The sequence below is a fragment of the Pinus tabuliformis genome, chromosome 7 (assembly GCF_031772625.1).
Source record: "Pinus tabuliformis cultivar Carrire ecotype Pingquan chromosome 7, CPIR1, whole genome shotgun sequence".
NCBI lineage: Eukaryota > Viridiplantae > Streptophyta > Pinopsida > Pinales > Pinaceae > Pinus > Pinus tabuliformis.
This window is the reverse complement of record NC_142293.1, coordinates 985,459,236-985,479,924: the sequence shown is the minus strand read 5'-3', so window position 1 is coordinate 985,479,924 and position 20,689 is coordinate 985,459,236. Positions and strand designations below refer to the sequence as shown.

Sequence of the window (20,689 nt, the reverse complement as noted above, 5' to 3'; positions counted from 1 at the left end):
TTTGGGCACCATAAAAGGGTCTCCATGGGTCTCCAACTGCTAAAAGTGGCTTCCTCTACTCCAGTGTTGAGTGCTTCTCAGGTGAAAATAACGCTTCCTAGTCTCTGAAGGTGAAACCATCCTCGTCTGGGCCCTGAATTAACTGCCATCCATCAATTGATGTCAAGGCCGACCTGGGGGCATGTCGGGTCTAGGTGCATCATCCTGAAGAATCATCAAATCTGGTACAAAATGACCCAACGTCCTAGGTGCAAGAGGTGCCCTGGAACATGTGTCATCTGATGCTGCTGGTAGGAGGTTGTAGCGTCTCAACGCTTCACTTTTTTGTGCCAATATACTTCTCTAAGGCCCTGGGTACTTGTGGAGAAGGTGCCTAAGACCTGGGCCGTTGAACCATCTAACAATCATAACAAAGATTCTAGTGAAAGCAACTAGACATTAGGGACTAAGTGTGATCCGTAAACTATTGTGGATATTCCACTGGACAATTTGTCATAACAGATCTAATAATATTATTAAAAATCTAAAAATTCTACACTATTACAGTTTATTAAACTTTACGATCTATGGATTTAACTGTAATTAGTGGATGCACGCGAATGGAAATAATGCAGAAAAATAGAGAACGACAAAATAAGCACACACACACACAAGACACAAGATATGCTCTCTGAGAAACCTTTTTGGGAGAAAACCCAGCTAGAAGGTGAGGCTGCTTCGCTCTCTTTCTTTGTCTGGAAATATGGCTGCAGATACAAAGAAGTAATGCTTGTGGCCAGTGGGCTACTACAGTGCACAAATCCTCTCTGTGTGCTCTAGCTCTTATCTCTTCTGGCTATGTTTCCTCAACTATGGAACAAAATGCTCTCGAAAGAATGGAATGCCTCTTCCTCTTAGTGGCCCAGTTATAACACAACCCGATAGCCTACTAGTGGTTAATTTTGATTACGTCAACTCTTAACTAGAGTTAGAATATAGATTCTTCTAGAGTATTTTACATCACAAACACGTGGCTAGCCCCTTTTCCATAAATAATGGGGGCTAATGCGACATCCTCCCAAACTATAGGTGTGAAAATAGGAAGGTCAACTTTTGAGTGGCATAACTTTTGCATACAGACTTTGATTGACACGCTTCTTGCGCCATTGGAAAGATCTCTATGTGTAGAATAGCATGAAAAGGTGTGGTGCTAAAGAAACAAAGTTTTACCCCCAAAAAAACATCGTTTGATGCCTCAAAATGCTCTTAGAAGGTTTCAGACCTTGTTTTGCCAAACTGGGTCCCGCCAGTAAAAATGGTCTTGTGAGCTGATTCCTCCACTTTTTCCACTCCAAATGCATCGAGATGGATGACAAACAATATAATGATCCAATTCAGATCACACCTCCCCATTTTGGGAGGCTTTTGGTCCCCAAAAGCTTTTACTGAATGAGGTGAGGAAATTTTTCCTCCACCTTCTCTCTGGTGTACCATTTAGCTTTGCTTGGAAGTTGTCCCTTCAACCTAATCTGCCAAAGGTCATGCTACCCTTGTCTTGTAGTTCTGGACCTCTTCTGCAAAACTGTATCTTCTGTCAACTCTGCTTGAGCGTCTGGTGCCAAATCCTCCACAGAAGGTAGGACTTGTTCCTCTTCTTGATCTAGCATGGAAGGCTCATAGAGTTTCAAATTCTCTACATTGGTAAACTGAGTTGATAGACATTATCACCCACCTTTTCCAGTATCTCAAAGGGACCATACCTTAGAGCCTTGATTTTCTTATCAAGCCCTTGCAACCTCTCCTTGTTCAAATGTAGCCATACTCTGTCTCCCACCTTGAATGATTTCTCTGTTCTGTGCTGATCATGCCTGGCCTTATACTTCTCCTATGACTTCTGCAGTGTTTCTTGTACCTGTAGATGGATTTGCCTGATCTTCTCTATAAATTTTTCAGCCCTCAAAGCATCTCCTGTAAGATCTTCCCTCACTCCTTGCTTCCCATATGCAATATCCAAAGGTAAAGGTGGAAAATATCCAAAGCAAGTCTCAAATGGGCACTGCCCTGTACCAGATTTTCATCCTAGGTCTTCAGTTGCTTCTGGTTGTATCCCCTCAGAAGCTGCACCAAAGTCCTGTTGACTACTTCTGTTTGCCCATCTGTCTGTAGATGGAATGTTGTAGATCTCTTCAACTTTATGTCCATCTTCTCCCACAATGTAGTCTAGAATGCATTGAGAAATCTTGTGTCCTTGTCTGAAATGATGCTCCTTGGTATCCCAAAGTGCACCCAGACCTGTCCAAAGAACAAGTTTGTTGCTTCTTGTCTGCTGATGGTCTTTTTACAAAGCATCATAAGACACATCTATTGAACCTGTCAACTACCACGAATAGGTAGTCATGTCCTTCCCTGGTTGTCGGTAAACCTCCCACAAAGTCCATGGAAATGATTTCCCAAGGATGAGTAGGTACAGGTAAGGGATGATATAGACCATGTTTCCTGTTGCTAGGCTTGCTGGTACAACAAAGCATGCATCCTCTTATGATCTACCTACATGCTCTTGCATCTTGGGCCAATACACATACCTTTGCAAGTTAGCCACGATCTTCCATACACCAAAGTGCCCTACAACCTTGGAGGTGTGATCCCCTTTAATCAGTTGCAAATGCTCACCTTTAGGAAACATAGCTTGTCCAACCTGTAGAGTAACCCATCCTGGAGATGGTAGTCAATGGTGCTGTCACGATCGTGCAGATGACTCTGACTCTGCAATTGCTAATACACTTCCTTGAAGTGCTCAGCTTCTGAATATACCTCTGTATATGCATCATGGATGAATGGCTCCATGTGCATAAGAGTCTCCAAAGTTGTAATCTTTGATGTGGGTGGCCTTGAAAGCATATTGACCAACTTGTTTGTGCTACCCTTCTTATACTTGATCACCAAATGAAACTGTTGTAAAAACCCCATCTACTTGTAATGCTTGGTCTACTGTAGGCTGTAGCTTACTCTGGGCCTGCAAGTACTGTAATGACTGGTGATCTGTGTGGATTACTGAATCCTTTCCCATTAGATAGTGCTTCCACTTCTTCATAGCTTGCACCATTGCATAGAGCTCCTTATCGTAGGTAGGGTAGTTAAGAATTGCCCCATGAACACAGGGGCTTCACTCAATGAACCTCTGACATATCACGTGCGTTCATGACATATTAAACAATACCCTTAATTTGACTACATATTGCAAAATACCTCTAAAAATCACATTATTTAACTCCCTACCAATATAAACCCAATACACCTTCCCAATTTAAAAACCCCTACTTTCACTAGATATTTTGTAGCTATCCATTTTTTTGTTAACATTTTTTATACCCCTTTATATTTTTCATTAACTTTGGACTCCATTTTTTATACCTGCTAATATAAAAACCCTCCCCCCCATATATGCCCCAATATATTATGTCATTTTTTCTTCAGTAAATATCCCCCAATATGAACCCACGTGGTATAGTATTTCTCCCCAAGTGAAGCCTCCGTGCCCATGAAATACTTCAGAATGGTAGAAAACGAGCTTTCCTCCTTGCATCAAGACAACTCCCATAACATACCCACTCGAGTCTGTCTCCACTTCAAAGGGCCGCTGTAAGTTTGGTAATGCCAGGATTGGTGCTTGGCTAATTTTCTTCTTTAGCTCCTCGAAAGCTTTCTGTTGACCTTTTCCCCACTGGAACTCTTGCCACTTGCTGTTATGGTGTGGAGCAGTGCTGCTACTGTTGAAAATGAGGCTATGAATTTCCTCAGATACTATGCTTCCCCAATGAAACTCCTAACCTCAGAAACATTAGTAGGCACCGACCATTTCATGATTGCATCCATCTTGTAAGGATCTATCTTCAGCGCTCCTCCACCGATCACATACCCCAGATACACCAAGGATTGCTGCGCAAACTCGTACTTCTTGAGATTTGCTAGCAGCAAGTGCTTCTTCAATGTTTCCAACGCCTGCGTCAAATGTAAAATATGGTCCTCCTAGGTAGCACTATATACTAGTATATCATCTAGATAGATAATAGTAAATGAATCTATAAAAGGGCGCAATATATCATTCATTAATCTCATAAACTTCGCTGGTGCATTGCGTAGGCCAAATGGCATAACTAACCACTCATACAAACCTTGTCTGGTTTTGAAGGTGGTCTTCCATGTATCTTCTTCTTTGACTCGAACCTGGTGATATCTAGACTTCAAGTCCAGCGTGAATACTTTGCTTGCTGCAAATGATCTAGCAGATCGTCTATCTTGGGAAGGGGGTATCTGTTCTTGAGCTTGATTTTCCTGTAATCTATACACATTTGCCAAGTCCCATCCTTCTTTGGGACAATGATGATGGGTGACCCACATGGTGATGTACTCGGTCAAATGACACCGTGTTCTAGCAGCTGCTGCAACTGTTTCTTCACCTCACTTGCTTCTATAATAAACGGCCTGTACGGCCCAATATTTGGCAATGGGGAGTCTGGCTATAGTTGGAACTCGTGCTCTACTTCTCTCTTAGGTTGTAACCCTTTAGGCTCTCGGAACACATCCTTGTATGCATGTAACAACTCTTCCAATTGTTGTTCCTATTTCTTAGTACACCCCTCCAGGGATGCCTTATCTCTTATTGACTCCTCTTTAGTCTGACTCTCTTAAAAACAGTAAAACATACTTCTTGCTAGAACGGATTAATTTCTTGGCTTGGTTGGCACTTACAAGTGAAATTTTTGACTTCTTTTTGTGCGTGTTGATGATGATGATTTCTCATCCTTGATGAGCCAGTACTGGCTAGCTCTCTTCATGAATATTGCATCATGCATGTCCATGTATGGACTCCCAAATACAACTCCATATACATCAAGGGGAACCACATCCAAATCTACTTCATCAATAAAATTAGCACTAATAACAAATCTAATTTTGCATTGTTTTGTTACCTCCAGCTCTCCATCCCAGTGGATATGGATTTGGATGATCACGAACTTTCAACCCCAACTTCTTGACTAGCTTTGCTGCAATGAGATTCACCTGCGATCCTGAGTCAAACAAAGCATCAATCTTTGTCTTCTTGACTTGTATATTTATATGGAAGAGTTTGGTCATTTCTTTCTCTTCTTGTTGCTGAAGGCTACTCAAATTCACCTCCTTCTGCACTGATGTACAAACGATCTTCTCATCCACGTTCGAGCTGCTTTCAACTTGGTTGCTCGAATCAGTGGCCATGAGATTCTTCTTCTTATTATCTTTCTTCTTGTTCTTCGGGTTTAGCTCTAGATGCAACTTCCAACACTTCTCCTTTGTATGGCCATCAATGTTGCAGTGGTTGCTAGGATCTTTGCACTAGTGTGTTGTGGCTGCCATCTTTTTATCTTTTCCCCCTTTTTGCTTCTTCTTCCCCTCCTTAGAAGCTTCATGTTGCTCCTTCTACTTTGATCCACTTGATTGCGCTCTTTTCAGGCCTATGTTCTCCAGGTACTGTGCCTATACACAAGCCTCGTCCACCAATTTGGGCTTGAACAACATCACTTGCTCACGCAGATGGCGGTGCAGACCCCCCAAATACTTGAGGAGTACATCTGGGTTCTTTGGAGAGATACCCAACATTATAGCCATCTTATGAATTCTGTGGTGTACTCCTGCACGCTTTGGCCCGACTTTTGCTTGAAGTAATGCCATCGGATCCACTGGTCCTCCACGTACCCAATGGGATAAAATTGTGACTTAATGAGGGTTTTGAAATCCTCCCACTTAGTCACTGGAGGTTCTCCCTCCAACCTCAGGGTTTCCGTGTGACTCTCCCACCAAGTCAGTGCATGGCCTTCTAATTTCGACCGTGTGAATGAGGTCTTTTGCCCTTCCTCGATCTAATGGACGTTGAAATAAACTTTCAGTTGCTGCAACCAATGGTTCAACTTCAGAGCGTCGATCTCGTCGTCGTACGACTTGATATCGACTTTTGCTTCGATTTTGAACATGGATTGATTCATGGCAGTTGAGCTGTGTTGATCTTTAACGTGTTCTTTCATTGGCTGGTTCTCCGTGTCTTCCTAATCTCTCGATCCCCCTTCTAATTTGTCCTCTACATTCGAACCCCCATTTTCTCCAAATATCCCTAGCTTATTGCTTAGGGCCTCCATGAGGAGGTTTACATTGTGGTTTATATCCATGACTTGTTGTTCGAGCCGCGAAAACCTCACCTCTGCAGGATCACAAGGTTCGTTTACAGATTCGTCGGCCATGATTAGGGTTTTGTGATTTTCGACCCCGTCGACCTAGATCCCCTACAAATATCCAAAGAAACCTGCTCCGATACCAAATGATCCGTAAATTGTCATGGATATTCCACTGGATTGTTCGTCACAATAGATCTAATAATATTATATTAAAATTTTGAAAATTCTGCACTATTATAGTTTATTAAACTTTACGATCTATGGATTTCACTGTAATTAGTGTATGCATGCGAATGGAAATTATGTAGAAGAGTAGAGAACGACAAAATAAGCACACACACACACACACAAGACACAAGATATGCTCTCTAAGAAACCCTTTCGAGAGAAAACCCAGCTGGAGGGTGAGGCCGCTTTGCTCTCTTTCTTTGTCTGGAAATATGGCTGCAGGTACAAAGAAGTAACGCCTGTGGCCCATGGGCTGCTACAACGCATAAAGCCTCTGTGTGTGCTCTACCTCCTATCTCTCTTGGCTATCTTCCTCAACTATGAAACAAAATGTTCTCGAAAGAATGGAATGCCTCTTCCTCGTAGTGGCCCGGTTATAACACTGCTCGATAGCCTACTAGTGGTTAATTTTGAATACATCAACTCTTAACTAGAGTTACAATATAGACTCTTCTAGAGTCTTTTACATCACAAACACGTGGCTAGCCCTTTTTCCATAAATAATGAGGGTTGACGCGACATCCTCCTGAACTATACGTGTGAAAACAGGAAGGTCAACTTCTGAGTGGCATAACTTTTGCATACAGTTAAAATTGGCAACTAGGGCCAAACTCCACATGGGCCATCTTATTTATGACAACTGATATTTTTCTTGGATTCCTCTCTCGGAGAGGTGTAGGAATGATCTAAAGATCATCTGATTCCGACATGTACAAATGAAGATATGAATTTATTTATATTATGGACAAATTGTCAAGGTCGGCCAGCGAGCAAAACAGGCATTCAAACCCCCAACTCATCCTCAACGTTGCATATAAAAGGAGGAGACCTCAAGTCATTTTTACCATCATCTCATCTCACATCTCTCTCTCTCCTCTTGTGATTGGGTACGCATATTTGGGCAACTTTCTCTCACACGTGCCAAGGAAGAAGGATGAATTTCTGTTTGACTGCGTTGACCTGTTTTGACTTCGGTTTGGGTGAGGTATCTCTGTCCTAGCAGGCCACAGATCTGGGCACTAAAATCGAGGCAATCTAACCTCTCCTTTGACCAGCGTTGATTGTCCTAGGGCTGGCCGCAGAGTTGACTTTCATTGATCAGTTTTGACTGGAATTTTTTACACTGTTTTGGGCTGATTAGACTTGCTGTTGGAGGTCGAAGTTGTCTGGGTTTGATCGAGCTGAATAGAGGAAGAATTCTGCCCTGTTTGACCAATGTTGACTTTTCTGGTTAAGGCTTTTTGCTATTGTCATAAATTATCAAATTTGTAAATTGTACTATCTCTCTCTTTGCTGAACTATTGAAGAATATAAGAAGAATTGATCAAGGGTTTCCCCACATTGGGGTTTGTCCCTGGCTGGTGCCTCATCTTGTGTCCTCTTTTCTTGGCTTGTCTTCTACTGTTTATGTTTATGTTCTATTTGCATTTCACTATCATGTTGATGCAATGTTTTAAAACTCCGACTCCGACTCCGACTCGGCCGAGGGTTGACTCCGACTCCGACTCCGACTCGGTATCGACTCGGCCGGCTCGATTTCAATGACTCGGTCCTTGTAAAAAATACATTAAATATTTATTTTTTATAGAAACACATAATTTTAAAGATTTTCATTCATGTTTCCAAACACACAACATTAGAATATAGATAGAAGACAACATATGATCAAAGTAGGCTCATGAATATATCCATTATATCAAAATGTCACCCAGTACATTGTCCAATACATACACGATGATGATATAGAGATCAAAACAAAAACACATAACCAAGGAGGCTATAAATGGCCTCTACAACAAAACTCTGTGACCAGTACTACTGGCTACTAGTAGAGTTGCCAACATCATCTGGCTCAGTGTTACTTGGGAGTAGGAGTGAAAGTGGGGAGCGAGAGCGAAAACGGGAGCGGGAGCGACATTTTGAGAAGCTCTTGGTTTGGGAGCGAATCCCAGAGGAGTTCGACAACCAATGTCACTAACATCAAGGTACATAGAGGGATTGGTGCTCTTGATTAAATACGAGTTCCAGAATCCATACCCTAATACATGACAAAATTCAATGGAAACATTGCAATCCTCCAATCCTGAAACCCTGAAAAACTGATAAGTCTGCTGGATTTTGAATGAAATCTAAAATTTTACTTTCTCCATATGAAATCCAATGAGGCCGAAACCACTCTCAAACATCCTGAGTCATTTCATGGTAATGTTAAAAATTTAAGTAAAAGGATGAAAATGAAGATTAAGGAGAATGTCACTTTTACTTTAAGAATTTAACATTACCATGAAAATTTATAACTGCTTGGAGTCCAAACCAACCAAAAAACAATTTTAAAATCCATTAAAATTTTATTAAATCGCAGTTTGACATGATGCTGGGCGTTTTTTTGTGACTCGGCCGAGTCATAACGGAAACGGCCGAGTTGGCCGAGTCAGCCATGACTCGGCTGAGTCATTCAGTGACTCGGCCGAGTCATGGCTAACTCGGCCAGTCGAACCGTTCCAAAGGCCGGGTCATAGAAAAAGGTATTGGCTCGGATCAACCCGGCCGTTTTGGTTTCGAAACGGCTGTTTCTTAAAACAATGTGTTGATGTGATTGCTAAATTGGATATTGATATTGGGCTAATAAAGAAATTGAAGTAAAATTGCTCTTAAGCATAGAACATACCATTGTTACCTAAAATTAACATAGTATTAGCGCTAAGGTGAAGTCAAAGCCCAAGTAAGAGTGAAAGAACAATCACCAAAGACAGTTGGACAAGGACAAAAGGCTCAATGGGTTCCTCATCCCACTTCTCGGCTGAAGACAAGCTCCGTGAAAATCTGACTATCATGGATGGAAGATGTCTCTTGATTTGACCTTGGATGAACAAGAAGTGTTGGATTATGTGAAGGTTAAAATCCTTGAGCCTCCTTCAAATGCACCGGCTGGGACAAAGGCCAAGTACAATAGGGTTGAAGTCAAAGCAAAGAAGATTATCAGAGATTCCATTGACAAGCGTTCGGTGGCATACATCTCCGAATTGAAGACCTCCAAAGAGATCTACGATAGGTTGATTAACATATTCAAGGTTAGTGATGCTAAACAAATTTTATTTCTCAAAACTAAGTTGAAGGATATTAAGAAGGGCAAGGACGAGGATATTCAGTCCTACTTCTTAAGGATCATTGAGATCAAGAATGGTCTGCTTTCGATTGGAGAGGTCATTCTTGACAGGGAACTTACTATCACTACCCTTGGAGGACTCCCACCCAAGTGGTATATATTTAGAACCACTATTCTCAATAATGATCGAATTCCAGGGTTTGAAGAATTGATGTCGAGATGCATTCAAGAAGAAACAAGAATGGTGGAGCAAGAAATGCCTTCTAATAGAAGCAACCCCACTGCATTCTCCACTCATGCCAAAAGGAGAAATAATGCAGGGTCCAAAGGTCATTTCAATGGAAAGCCTGGATCTAAGGGAGGAAGGAAGGGCAGGTGTTTTGTTTGCAATAAGTTTGGCCACTATGCAAGGGAGTGTTTAAATAGAAGGGACACATCGCATGATGATGATCACAATCATTCCAGGGGCAACTTCAACCACAACGATCAAAGGAATGGCAGGTATAATGGCAAAGGAAAAAGGAATGCGGGAAATCAAGGAAATGGTCGACCCTCCAAGAAAGCAAGGAACTCTAGGTATGAAGAATCAAATGTTGTTAACAATAAGCAAAAGGAGTACTATCTTATATCGGTCCTCTCCACTACCTCTCCACTGGACACTTTGGGGAATTGGCTAATTAATAGTGGTGCCTCAAGGCACTTCATAGGATACAAGGAAGCTCTCTCTAATCTGATAGAGAAGGAGACAAACTTGGAGATTATCCTTGGAGATGATGCCACCTATCTCGTGAAGTGAGTAGGGAATGTTACCCTTCAATTGAATCAAGGTAACACTATTCATTTACAACAAGTTCTATATGTACCTGATCTCAAGAAGAACTTGGTGTCCATTTCGACAATGGAAGACAAAGGATACAAAGTGGCATTCATCGATGGAAAGGTATGTGTTTGGAAAATAAATTTTAAAGATGCTTTTACTCTTGGGTTCAGGGTTGACACTTTTTAATATGTTGAAGGAAGTCCATTGGGAGCCATGTCTTGTGACACATCTCTACAATCTGAACTATGGCACCGGAGGTTTGCCCATCTTCATTATAAGGCTCTATCCGATGTGAGACAAATGGTGACAGGTATGCCTGAGTTCCAAGTAGAGCATGATGGTGTGTGTCCGGGATGTGCTGAAGTTAAACTTACAAGGTGACCATTCCCCTCAAGTAATAGCAAGACCACATATATATTACAATTGATCCACTCCGACATATCTGGTATGATTCCCGTAAATTCTTTGGGAGGATACTTATATTATCTCACCTTTGCAGATGATTATTCTTGCAAAATCTGGATCTACTTCTTGAAAAAGAAGGATGAAGTATTCACCTGGTTCCGCCACTTCAAAGCCTTGATGAAAACCAATCTGAGAAGAAAATCAAGATATTAAGGACTGATAATGGGACTAAGTATGAATCAAATGAATTCCATGATTATTGCAGAGAAGTTGGCATTAAGAGGGAGACTACAACACCATACACTCTCGAGCAGAATGGTGTAGTTGAAAGGAAGAATCGTACTACTGTAGAAGCTATTCGTGCCATGCTTCATGACCAAGGGCTTCTAAAGTTCCTATGGGCTGAAGCTGCAAATACTGTCGTGTATGTTCAAAACCGATGCCCTCATCTAGCATTGGACTCCAAAACTCCCGAAGAAGTGTTCACTGGTAAGAAACCCGATGTCTCTCATTTTAGAATTTTTGGAAGTCCCATATATTTTCATGTGCCGAAAGAGAAAAGAAGCAAATTGGGTGCATCAGGGAAGAAAGAAATCTTTGTGGGCTACAATGAAAATGCTAAGGGTTATAGAATTTATGTGGCTGGGCAAAGGGAAGTTGAGATAAGTCATGATGTCACCTTCGACGAAGATATGGCCCTCAAAAAGATCAACAACCTTCTTATCCCAAGGAAGGACAAAGAAGTTGACACCGGAAAACAGGGTGCAAAAAAAGATGAAATGATGCTGAATGTTGATGAACCTATGGATCCTATTGATCCTCCTCCTCAAAAGCCCTCCTCCTCCAAGAGGAGACCCTCATGGCTTAGGGAGACTCTTGAAGATGCCTAGAGACATATTGCACCAAGGGGGACTTTCCGTGAAAGTAAGAAGCCAAATAGGTATGAAGGATACTTGACCGTCATGAGCACTATCATTCAAAATGAGGCTTCATCATTCGAAGAAGCCATGAAGCAATAAGTATGGAAGGATGCTATGAATGAAGAATACGAGTCAATTATGAAGAATGATGTCTGGGATGTGGTTCCTAAACCCCAGGACAAATCGGTTGTCACCTCTAAATAGCTCTACAAAATCAAGCATGGAGCTGATGGAAGTGCATAAAAGTTCAAGGCTCACTTTGTTGCTCGAGGTTTCTCTCATAAGGAAGGTGTAGATTACGATGAGATATTTGCACTTGTTTCTCGATACACCACCATCCGCTCGATCATAGCTCTTGCTACCTCGCAACGATGGAACCTAGTTCAGAGGTATGTCAAGACTGCTTTCTTGCATGGTTCGATCAAAGAGGAAGTCTATGTGGAACAACCGTTAGGGGTTTGAGGTTCATGATCGGGAATATCATGTATGCAGGTTGAAGAAAGCTCTCTATGGCTTGAAGAAAGCACCCCAAGCTTGGTATGAGAAGATTGATAGCTATCTAATGAAGCTGAGATTCACTAGAAGTGAAGCCGATCCGAACCTTTACTTCAAGGTTGAAAACGATGAACATCTCGTACTGGTACTTTATGTGGACGACCTCTTTCTAATAGGTGCAGACCCTCTCATTCACAAATGTAAGAGGGAGTTGACCTTTGAATTTGAGATGAAGGACCTAGGATTGATGCACTACTTCCTAGGGTTGGAGGTCTGGAAAAAGCTAGGAGAAATTTTCCTATCTCAAAGAAAATATTTTGTGAAGATATTGGTAGGATTTGGGATGGTGGACTGCAACCCTGTGACTACCTCGTTGGAACTTAACTTTAAGAAGTTATGTGGTAGAGCTGTTGGACCTGAATTGGGAAATGCTTCTGAGTATCGTCAACTCATAGGAGCATTGATGTTCTTGGTGAACTCCCGTTCGGACACATGTTTTGCAGTTAACACATTGAGGCAACATATGGTTGAGCCTCATCATATACATTGGATTGGTGCCAAGAATCTTCTAAGACATCTTCGGGGCACAATCACTCATGGACTGAGATACATTGTTGGAGATGTGAGGTTGCATGGTTATCCTGATGCAGATTGGGTTGGCAGTGTGGTGGATCACAAGAGCACTCCTGGATGCTGTTTTTCTTTCGGTTCTGCTTCGATATCCTGGATGAGCAAGAAGTAGAAATCAATTGCCTTGAGCACCTCTGAGGCTGAATACATAGCTGCTAGTATGGCCTCCTGTGACGCTGTCTGGTTGAGGAAGCTCTTCAGTGAGCTGTTTGGACATGTGCTGGATACCACCGTGATCCTCTGTGACAACTAGAGTGGGATCCGATTATCAGAGAATCCCGTGTTTCATGGTCGCTCCAAGCATATAGATATCAGGTACCACTTTATCCGAGATATGGTACAACGAGGAGCAATAGGGCTCCATCACATTGGGACTAATGAGCAGGTTGTCGATATTCTGACAAAGCCCCCGGGGAAGGTCAAGTTCTTGGCCTTCCGAGAACGACTTGGAGTCGCGGAGAGACCCTCTTATGAGGGTCTTGTATGATATGGACATTGAGCTTTGGGAGCTCCGGGGGGGATTGGGGTACTTCTTGGAGCGATGAGCAACCATAGGGTGAATGGTTCAGCGTTCCCCTAGTGGTTTGCGGTGTACAGGGTGAGTGGTTCAACCTTCCCTTATGATACCTCGTGGTGACATGTAGGCAGGATGAGTGGTTCATCCTTCTCCTGTTGAGACATCCTACCCATGCAGTCTGGAACTCATGGGAAGTACCTCTCATTTGGCCAATGAGTAGGGAAATAAGGATAGGGACCATAGTACTACCGATGGACGCATCGTGTACTACCGTACTCCCTATGCTAGGATAACCGATATTGATCCGGGATCAATTGGAACTGACTGTAGGTCAGTAAGAGTGGTATGAGACAATCTCTTTTGATTGGAACCGACTTCGGGTCAGTTTGAGTGGTGGGATTGACTTTGGGTCAGTAGAGAATGGTATGATACATTCTCGATCACTTCTTCTTCTACATAGTACAGCAGAGCAGAGCAGTGCATTGATGGAAGAGATAGTACAAATTGGCTGATGGATTAGCAGATGGAGTTCTCCCTAGTTGAGAGGGAGTGTTAAAATTGGCAACTAGGGCCAAACTCCACATGGGTCATCTTATTTATGACAACTGATATTTTTCTTGGACTCCTCTCTTTGAGAGGTGTAGGATTCATTTAAAGATCATTTGATTCCGACATGTACAAATGAAGATATGAATTTATTTATATTATGGACAAATTGTCAAGGTTGGCCAACAAGCAAAACATGCATTCAAACCCCCAACTCATCCTGAACGTTGCATATAAAAGGAGGAGACCTCAAGTCATTTTTAACATCATCTCATCTCACATCTCTCTCCTCTTGTGATTGGGTACGCATATCTGGGCAACTTTCTCTCACACGTGTGAAGGAAGAAGGGCAAATTTATGTTTGACTACGTTGACCTCAAGCGTTGACTTGTTTTGACTTCAGTTTGGGTGAGGTATCTCTGTCCTAGCAGGCTGCAGATCTGGGCACTAAAATCGAGGCAATCTGACCTCTCCTTTGACCAGTGTTGACTATCCTAGGGCTGGCTGCAGAGTTGACTTTTGTTGACCAGTTTTGATTGGACTTTTTCGGACTGTTTTGGGCTGATTAGACTTGTTGTTGGAGGCCGAAGTTGACTGGGTTTGACCGAGCTGAATAGAGGAAGAATTCTGCCCTGTTTGACCAACGTTGACTTTTCTAGTTAGGGCTTTTTGCTGCTGTCATAAATTATCAGATTTGTAAATTGTACTATCTCTCTCTTTGCTGAACTATTGAAGAATATAAGAAGAATTGATCAAGGGTTTCCCCACATTGGGGTTTGTCCCTGGCTGGTGCCACATCTTGTGTCCTCTTGTCTTGGCTTGTCTTCTACTATTTATGTTTATGTTCTATTTGCATTTTACTATCATGTTGATGTGATTGCTAAACTGGGTATTGATATTGGGCTAATAAAGAAATTGAAGTAAAATTGCTCTTAAGCATAGAGCATACCATTGTTACCTAAAATTAACACATACAAACTCTGATTGACACACTTCTTGCGTCGTTGGAAAGATCTCTGTGTAGAATAGCATGAAAAGGCGTTGCGCTAAAGCGGCAAAGTTTTACCCCCAAAAAATGTCATTTGATGCCTCAAAATGCTCCCGGAAATTTTCAGACCCCGTTTCGCCAAACTGTGTCTCGCTGGTAAAAACGGTCCCATGAGTTGATTCATCTACTTTTTCCATTCCAAAATTATCGAGATAGATGACAAACAATATAATGATCCAATTCAAATCAAAGTGAACCAAACTTGAATGTCATGGGCTATTTAATATTTCAAATAAGGATCCCCTTTCAAAATGAAGACATTGATCACGCATTGGTGTTTTCTCCCTAGGTAGGAGTGGCTAAAGGTCAACCTTATTAGGTGTGTCCAACTCCTAAGGAGAAGTAACATTTCCTTGGTCCACGCTTTGATTAATAGGTGTTAGTGAATAATAATGATGATAACAAAGGGGATGATACTTCATGGTCAAGTGCCATGGTCAAAGGGACTGACTAACGGGGGTGTCCACATCCTGAGTGTATAAATGTTAGGAGGGAGCATTCGTGGATGCATGAGTTGCCAACTTGGCCTTGGTTTTTCCACCCCTTTTGTGCGCCTTTTACTTAATTTTTTTTTGTATTACTGCACATAGCGCAAGGGTTAGAGCTTGCTTTGAATGATCAACAATTATATTACCCCTTAATGATGAGTCAATTCATCGCTCATTGGGGTTCAGACATGCAAGGGTTCCTTCTTTAAATGTAATGGAGCAACATGTGCTCAAGAATCGGGTGATGACCATAATCAGTGAGGTAGACCATAGAGCTCATGCCCAACTTTTGCCCACATGCTAATTTGTATGTCCCTAGCCATCTTTTGCATTTTGATTTTTCTTTCTTTAAATTTGTTGTGGCCATGATATGCTCTTTCTGTTTCTTTTAGTTGCATCAACCTCCCAGGGCAAAGTTTCCAGGCCCTACCCAAGTATGTGGACATATGTGTGCCAAATCCCAAAGAACTCATGATAGGTTGAACCCGAAGAATGGAGGTGAGATAAGGGCTTATAATGTATATGGGAAGATGGAACTATCCTATCTCAATCAGGGCTTCCCAAGTAGTGCCCCTCCTATACCCATTGGGGACATCAAGGGAGGTTCCAATGGACTATGATCAAAGATTAACCCTCCATTTAAGGCGAGAGAACAAGATAACGGTCAAAACCCATCATTCTTCCACCTCGCAATTCATACTAAATGCCCGAAAACAAACAAGTTTAAGCACCTGATTACAGATGACCAAAGTACCTTTTGAGTGGAAGCCCACCTTCGTCCATGCACTCATGCCGTATGGGTGAGAAGCAATTGGATGATGCAAGTGGTGGAGATATAATGGCATATCGTCAACGAGTGGTGGCCGTTAGGGGCTGATGGCTACGTGGCTGACCTGTTGGCTGTCAAGTATAGGAGAAAAGTTTTTTCCTATAGGGTTACCCATTTTGGTGGGTAACAATATCTTAAATTTTGTTATCATTAATAGAGCAATAACTTCTTTTCTTCATCTCTATGAACTATTTAGTTTCCATGAGTCAATCTTATTATATCTGAATCAGTGTTGGAGGAACCGCACCCACCCCCCCAAGGATCAGGAGGCAGAACCGCGGATCCGAAAATTAGATCCTCGTTTTGCTTGTTTTTGTTGATTCCTGGAAATTTGGATCTGTGGGGGCCTGATCCGTGGTTCTTGCTACCTGATCCGCGGATCTAGGAAGGATCGGGTGCAAATTTGTGGAGATTTGGGCGTGTGTCCACCGTAGATCATGAGCGGATCCGAGAAAAGGTGGACGGTTCACATGGTTCCGCGAGGCTTTTTAGTTTTTTTTGTTTTGGAAATTTTGAATTGTTATGTGAGTAACTACACTTTCCAAATACTCCAAAGGTGCCCCTTGATGCTCCCTAGATGCTTCCTAGATGCTCCCTAATGGTAATATTAAATTCTTAAAGTAAAAGTGACATTCTCCTTTATCTCTTATTTCCATCCTAATGGTAACGAAAGATAAAGGAGAATGTCACTTTTACTTAAATTTTTAACATTACCATGAAATGACTCAGGATGTTTGCGAGTGGTTCCAACCTCATCAGACTTAATATGGAGAAAATAGAATTTCATATCCCATTCAAAATTCAACATACTTAATAGTTTTCAGTATCAATGGGATTGTGGCTTTCCATTGGATTATATCATGTATGAGGGCATGTCATTGACATTTAATCAATAGCACCAAGCCCTATATGTACCCCAGTGTTGGCGTTGTTGATTGTTAAACTCCTTTGTCATGGCCTTAGCAATTATGTACCCTTCACTCAAGTCAAAACCATTGATCAGGAATGTTAAGCTTTCTCTACCATATTATAAGGCTTTGATTAAGTTGTTTGATCAAAATTAGGCAATGTTGACTAATATCCCTAGAGAATTGAAGTAGAGGCAAAGGCTAGACAAGAGAAGAGGATTCTAGATTCTAGATGGTTGATGCTGGAATAATTAATCATTGATGTACAATGGATGCAATATCTATCTTGATTTATGTAAAGATATGTATGTTTTCATGTCTTCTACAACTAATTTGGTATTTTGGATGTTTTTTTAATATATATATATATATATATATATATATATATATATAGTAGATGCTTCCGAGATGCTTCGCTTCCTAGATTTTTGGGAAATGACACTTCCACGTCCCCGCTTCGTGCAACTTTGATCTGAATATTGAAAATAATGTAACTTCTTTTCTTCATCTCTATGAACTATTTAGTTTTCATGAGTCAATCTTATTGTATCTGAATATTGAAAATAACATTTGAAACTAGGTATTTTTTCATTAGAAGTGACAAGTCCACAGTGACTGCTTTTTAAATTTAGTAGATATGGAAAACATGCCAGATATACTGTGCCAAAAATTTAAGGAGAAACTACTGATCTGAAAGATGGAGGAGATGGGTGTGACTTGTTTTTTTCTTTTCACAGATTCCATTGTTTCCTTTGTCATTGATTTGCAAATAGAGTTCTTAGAAAAACAAGCTGAAATGGGTATCTGGAGAAGAATAAGATTTACTGATCAAGAAAAATTAAGCCAGTATGCACATCAATTTTTGTGAAAAAAAATAAAAAATTCTAGGTATTGTCAGATTTATAATATATTATTATGATGACAACAGACTTATTTCAAAGAAATTTCAAGGTGTTTTGGTCTTTTAAAAGAGAAACGTTTTTTTGAGAATAGAGCTGTACAGATACACATGCATATAGGCATATAGATGTACATCCATACAGTTGAGAATTGTAGCGACTTGTAGAGGAAATCCCACGAAATAATTGCCTACAACGTCACTTTATTTCTGCCACATTCCATTTTTTCCTCTAGTACGGCTTCTGCAAGTTGACCTGAAAACATATACATATACATCAACAGAGTTAGAATTTGAAGTTATTTGTAGAGGAAATCCCAGGAAATAATTGTTTACAGCGTCATTTTATTTCTGCCAGATACCTTTTTTTCCCTCTAGTAAGGCTTCTGAATGGTAACCCTGAAAAAAAGCCATAGCAGGGCTGTAATGTGCAGAAAACCCCAGCTGCTGTTTTGGTCAATGGTTGTGAGTCTGTGACTACATTGACGATTTTAAACCTTTAGATACACTTTGTTATGGATATATATCTATGTATCTGAAGTCATTGTCTGATAATTATGGTCTTCACTCTTCTTGTTGGGTAACTTTTGCATTTTAATCCTGTATTTTTTTGCTCTCTTCTTCGTTTAAACTTAGGTAGTTTCCTTTTCATTTTCCTTTTGTGTGGCTGTATATGCTGGACCTTTCTTGCTTATGTGTTTGCAAACTCTATTTTTTAACTTGCCATGCAACCTTTTATTTTGATCTTCTGGTGACTGATTCTGTTTTGGCCTTTCGTAGATGAAGTCAAAAGATTTGTCAAAAGCCTTTGATGGGGTGCCTGTGTTTCAGGTAATGACTTTTCTTCAGGATTTGTTATGGTGTTATCCCTGGCTTAATCTTCTTTGTTTCATTGGTTTGATCTTATTAATCAGGGAGCCACTGTGGAATTTTAAGCATGACTTAATGTTTAAACAATTATGATTTCTAATGCAGTATTAACATGCAGTCAGATCGCCTGGTTATAACGAAAAATAATCGACGGTTATATCCACTCTACTTCTGCAAGGTTTGCTTATAAAACTTGCTATTTATAAAAACTGTTTATAACTGATATCTTCTCTTTTTATAACTTCTTTTTTGTAGATTATTTTGGTAAAGTCATAACTATATTCCAGAATATCAAATATCAATGATCAGATGAATGATGTTTGGGGGTTTAATAATCCACTATGTTTATTGTGCTTTGGAACTTCTCATTTTTGGATGTGGCAGGAAGATTTAGAAAGAGAACTGCTAAGGAATTTGAAAAACCAACCAAAGGCATCCCGACTATCCTCAGATATTCTGGTAAGAAAGCTAGCTAATGATGCTTCCACAGATTAGGTGAATTGCATAATGTGTTCTTTGGAATTTGCAAAACTTTTCTAAGTGCGTTCAATGATAAAGTCTAAAATTGATTGGTTTTCTGCTTACCAGGTGGGAAGTTTGGAAGGCATCCTCAAAAAAATGGAGGTAAAGTCTTGCTTGACTTTTTGGATTCAGCTGTAATGCATAGTCTTTATATTTGCTTTGCTTTGGTGGTTCTTTCTTGAAGAAAATTAGCTTTCCTCTTTTATTCTTTTTGAAGTTGATAGTTGCTTACCATTTCTATTTCTGCTTGCTAAATTGCAGGAAAGTAAAAAGAGAACAGGCTGGGATGATGTAGTCTTTATTCCACCTGGGAAAAGTTCAACTGAACATATTCAGAAGGTCCTTGTATGAATGGTAGGAGGGAATATATGTTAGAACATTTTTATGCTCTTATTCTGGAGTTGCTTACATAGAGACTAAATTTGCGCGACTGTCGTGCTTGAAATGCACTCTTTGTTCTCATGTAAAAGTCCTGTTCCATATGCCCAAAGTGGGCGAGTAATATGGCTGTTCGAGTATCAATCAATATTTATTCTGTAAGTTTCTTTATGTTCAACTGCAAAAATGAGTTAAATCATTTAGGGAATGTTCACATAAATTTTTTGAAGTATATAGCATCCATTTCTTTGGGTCAGTTATCCCAGAATGTAAAATGCTGTTCGAGAGTTGAGTTTTAGACCAGCAAAATGGCATCACTCATATTAAACATGGTTTTCTACACCTATAAAGAGCAATTGAAGCTTTGGTACCGATAAGTATGCAAGCTGCCACATTCTATATTTTAATGGCATTAAATGCAAACCTTACACAGACACGCCTGATTTGTGGATACACAGAAGCCGTTGACAACAATTAGACATAGATTAAAGAACATAGCAGAAATGCACACTGCATGATCACAATTTGGACACTGTACAGAAAATCATACATAAATGTGTATCAACTACCAATATTTGCATTTCTTTCCGATGGCTGGAATTATTCCTCATTTCAGTTTATAGAATGGACAAGTGTCCTCTTTCAATTCAGTGCTTCAAAAGTTTTTTTCTATACAAAATATTCTGATAGTTTCAGTGGACTTAACTGATTTATGCTGTGAGCAAACAATAATTTGGATTGTTTATCGGACCTGCATATGTACACTTAAAACTAAGAATACTTCATAAGAACAGCGCTATACACGTTGCCTTGGATTCCATATACTATATGGACTAAGATGCTGTTGATTCGACCTTTTAACCTGCCTGCAGCTGCACCTAGTTTTCAGGCTTTCA

General features: G+C 40.6%; 1 protein-coding gene across 1 annotated transcript in view; it reads left to right on the top strand.

Moving 5' to 3' along the window:
• The window catches only part of LOC149250910 (protein TIC 22, chloroplastic-like), a 176,263-nt gene extending 155,884 nt beyond the window's left edge, over positions 1-20,379 (top strand). Inside the window, exons 5-9 of the mRNA XM_089459273.1 lie at positions 18,804-18,854; positions 19,012-19,071; positions 19,278-19,352; positions 19,482-19,517; positions 19,677-20,379. Coding sequence (XP_089315399.1) covers positions 18,804-18,854; positions 19,012-19,071; positions 19,278-19,352; positions 19,482-19,517; positions 19,677-19,766 — 312 coding nt within the window. The 3' untranslated portion in view covers positions 19,767-20,379. The remainder of the gene's footprint in view (positions 1-18,803; positions 18,855-19,011; positions 19,072-19,277; positions 19,353-19,481; positions 19,518-19,676) is intronic.
• Positions 20,380-20,689: the final 310 nt, after the last annotated feature.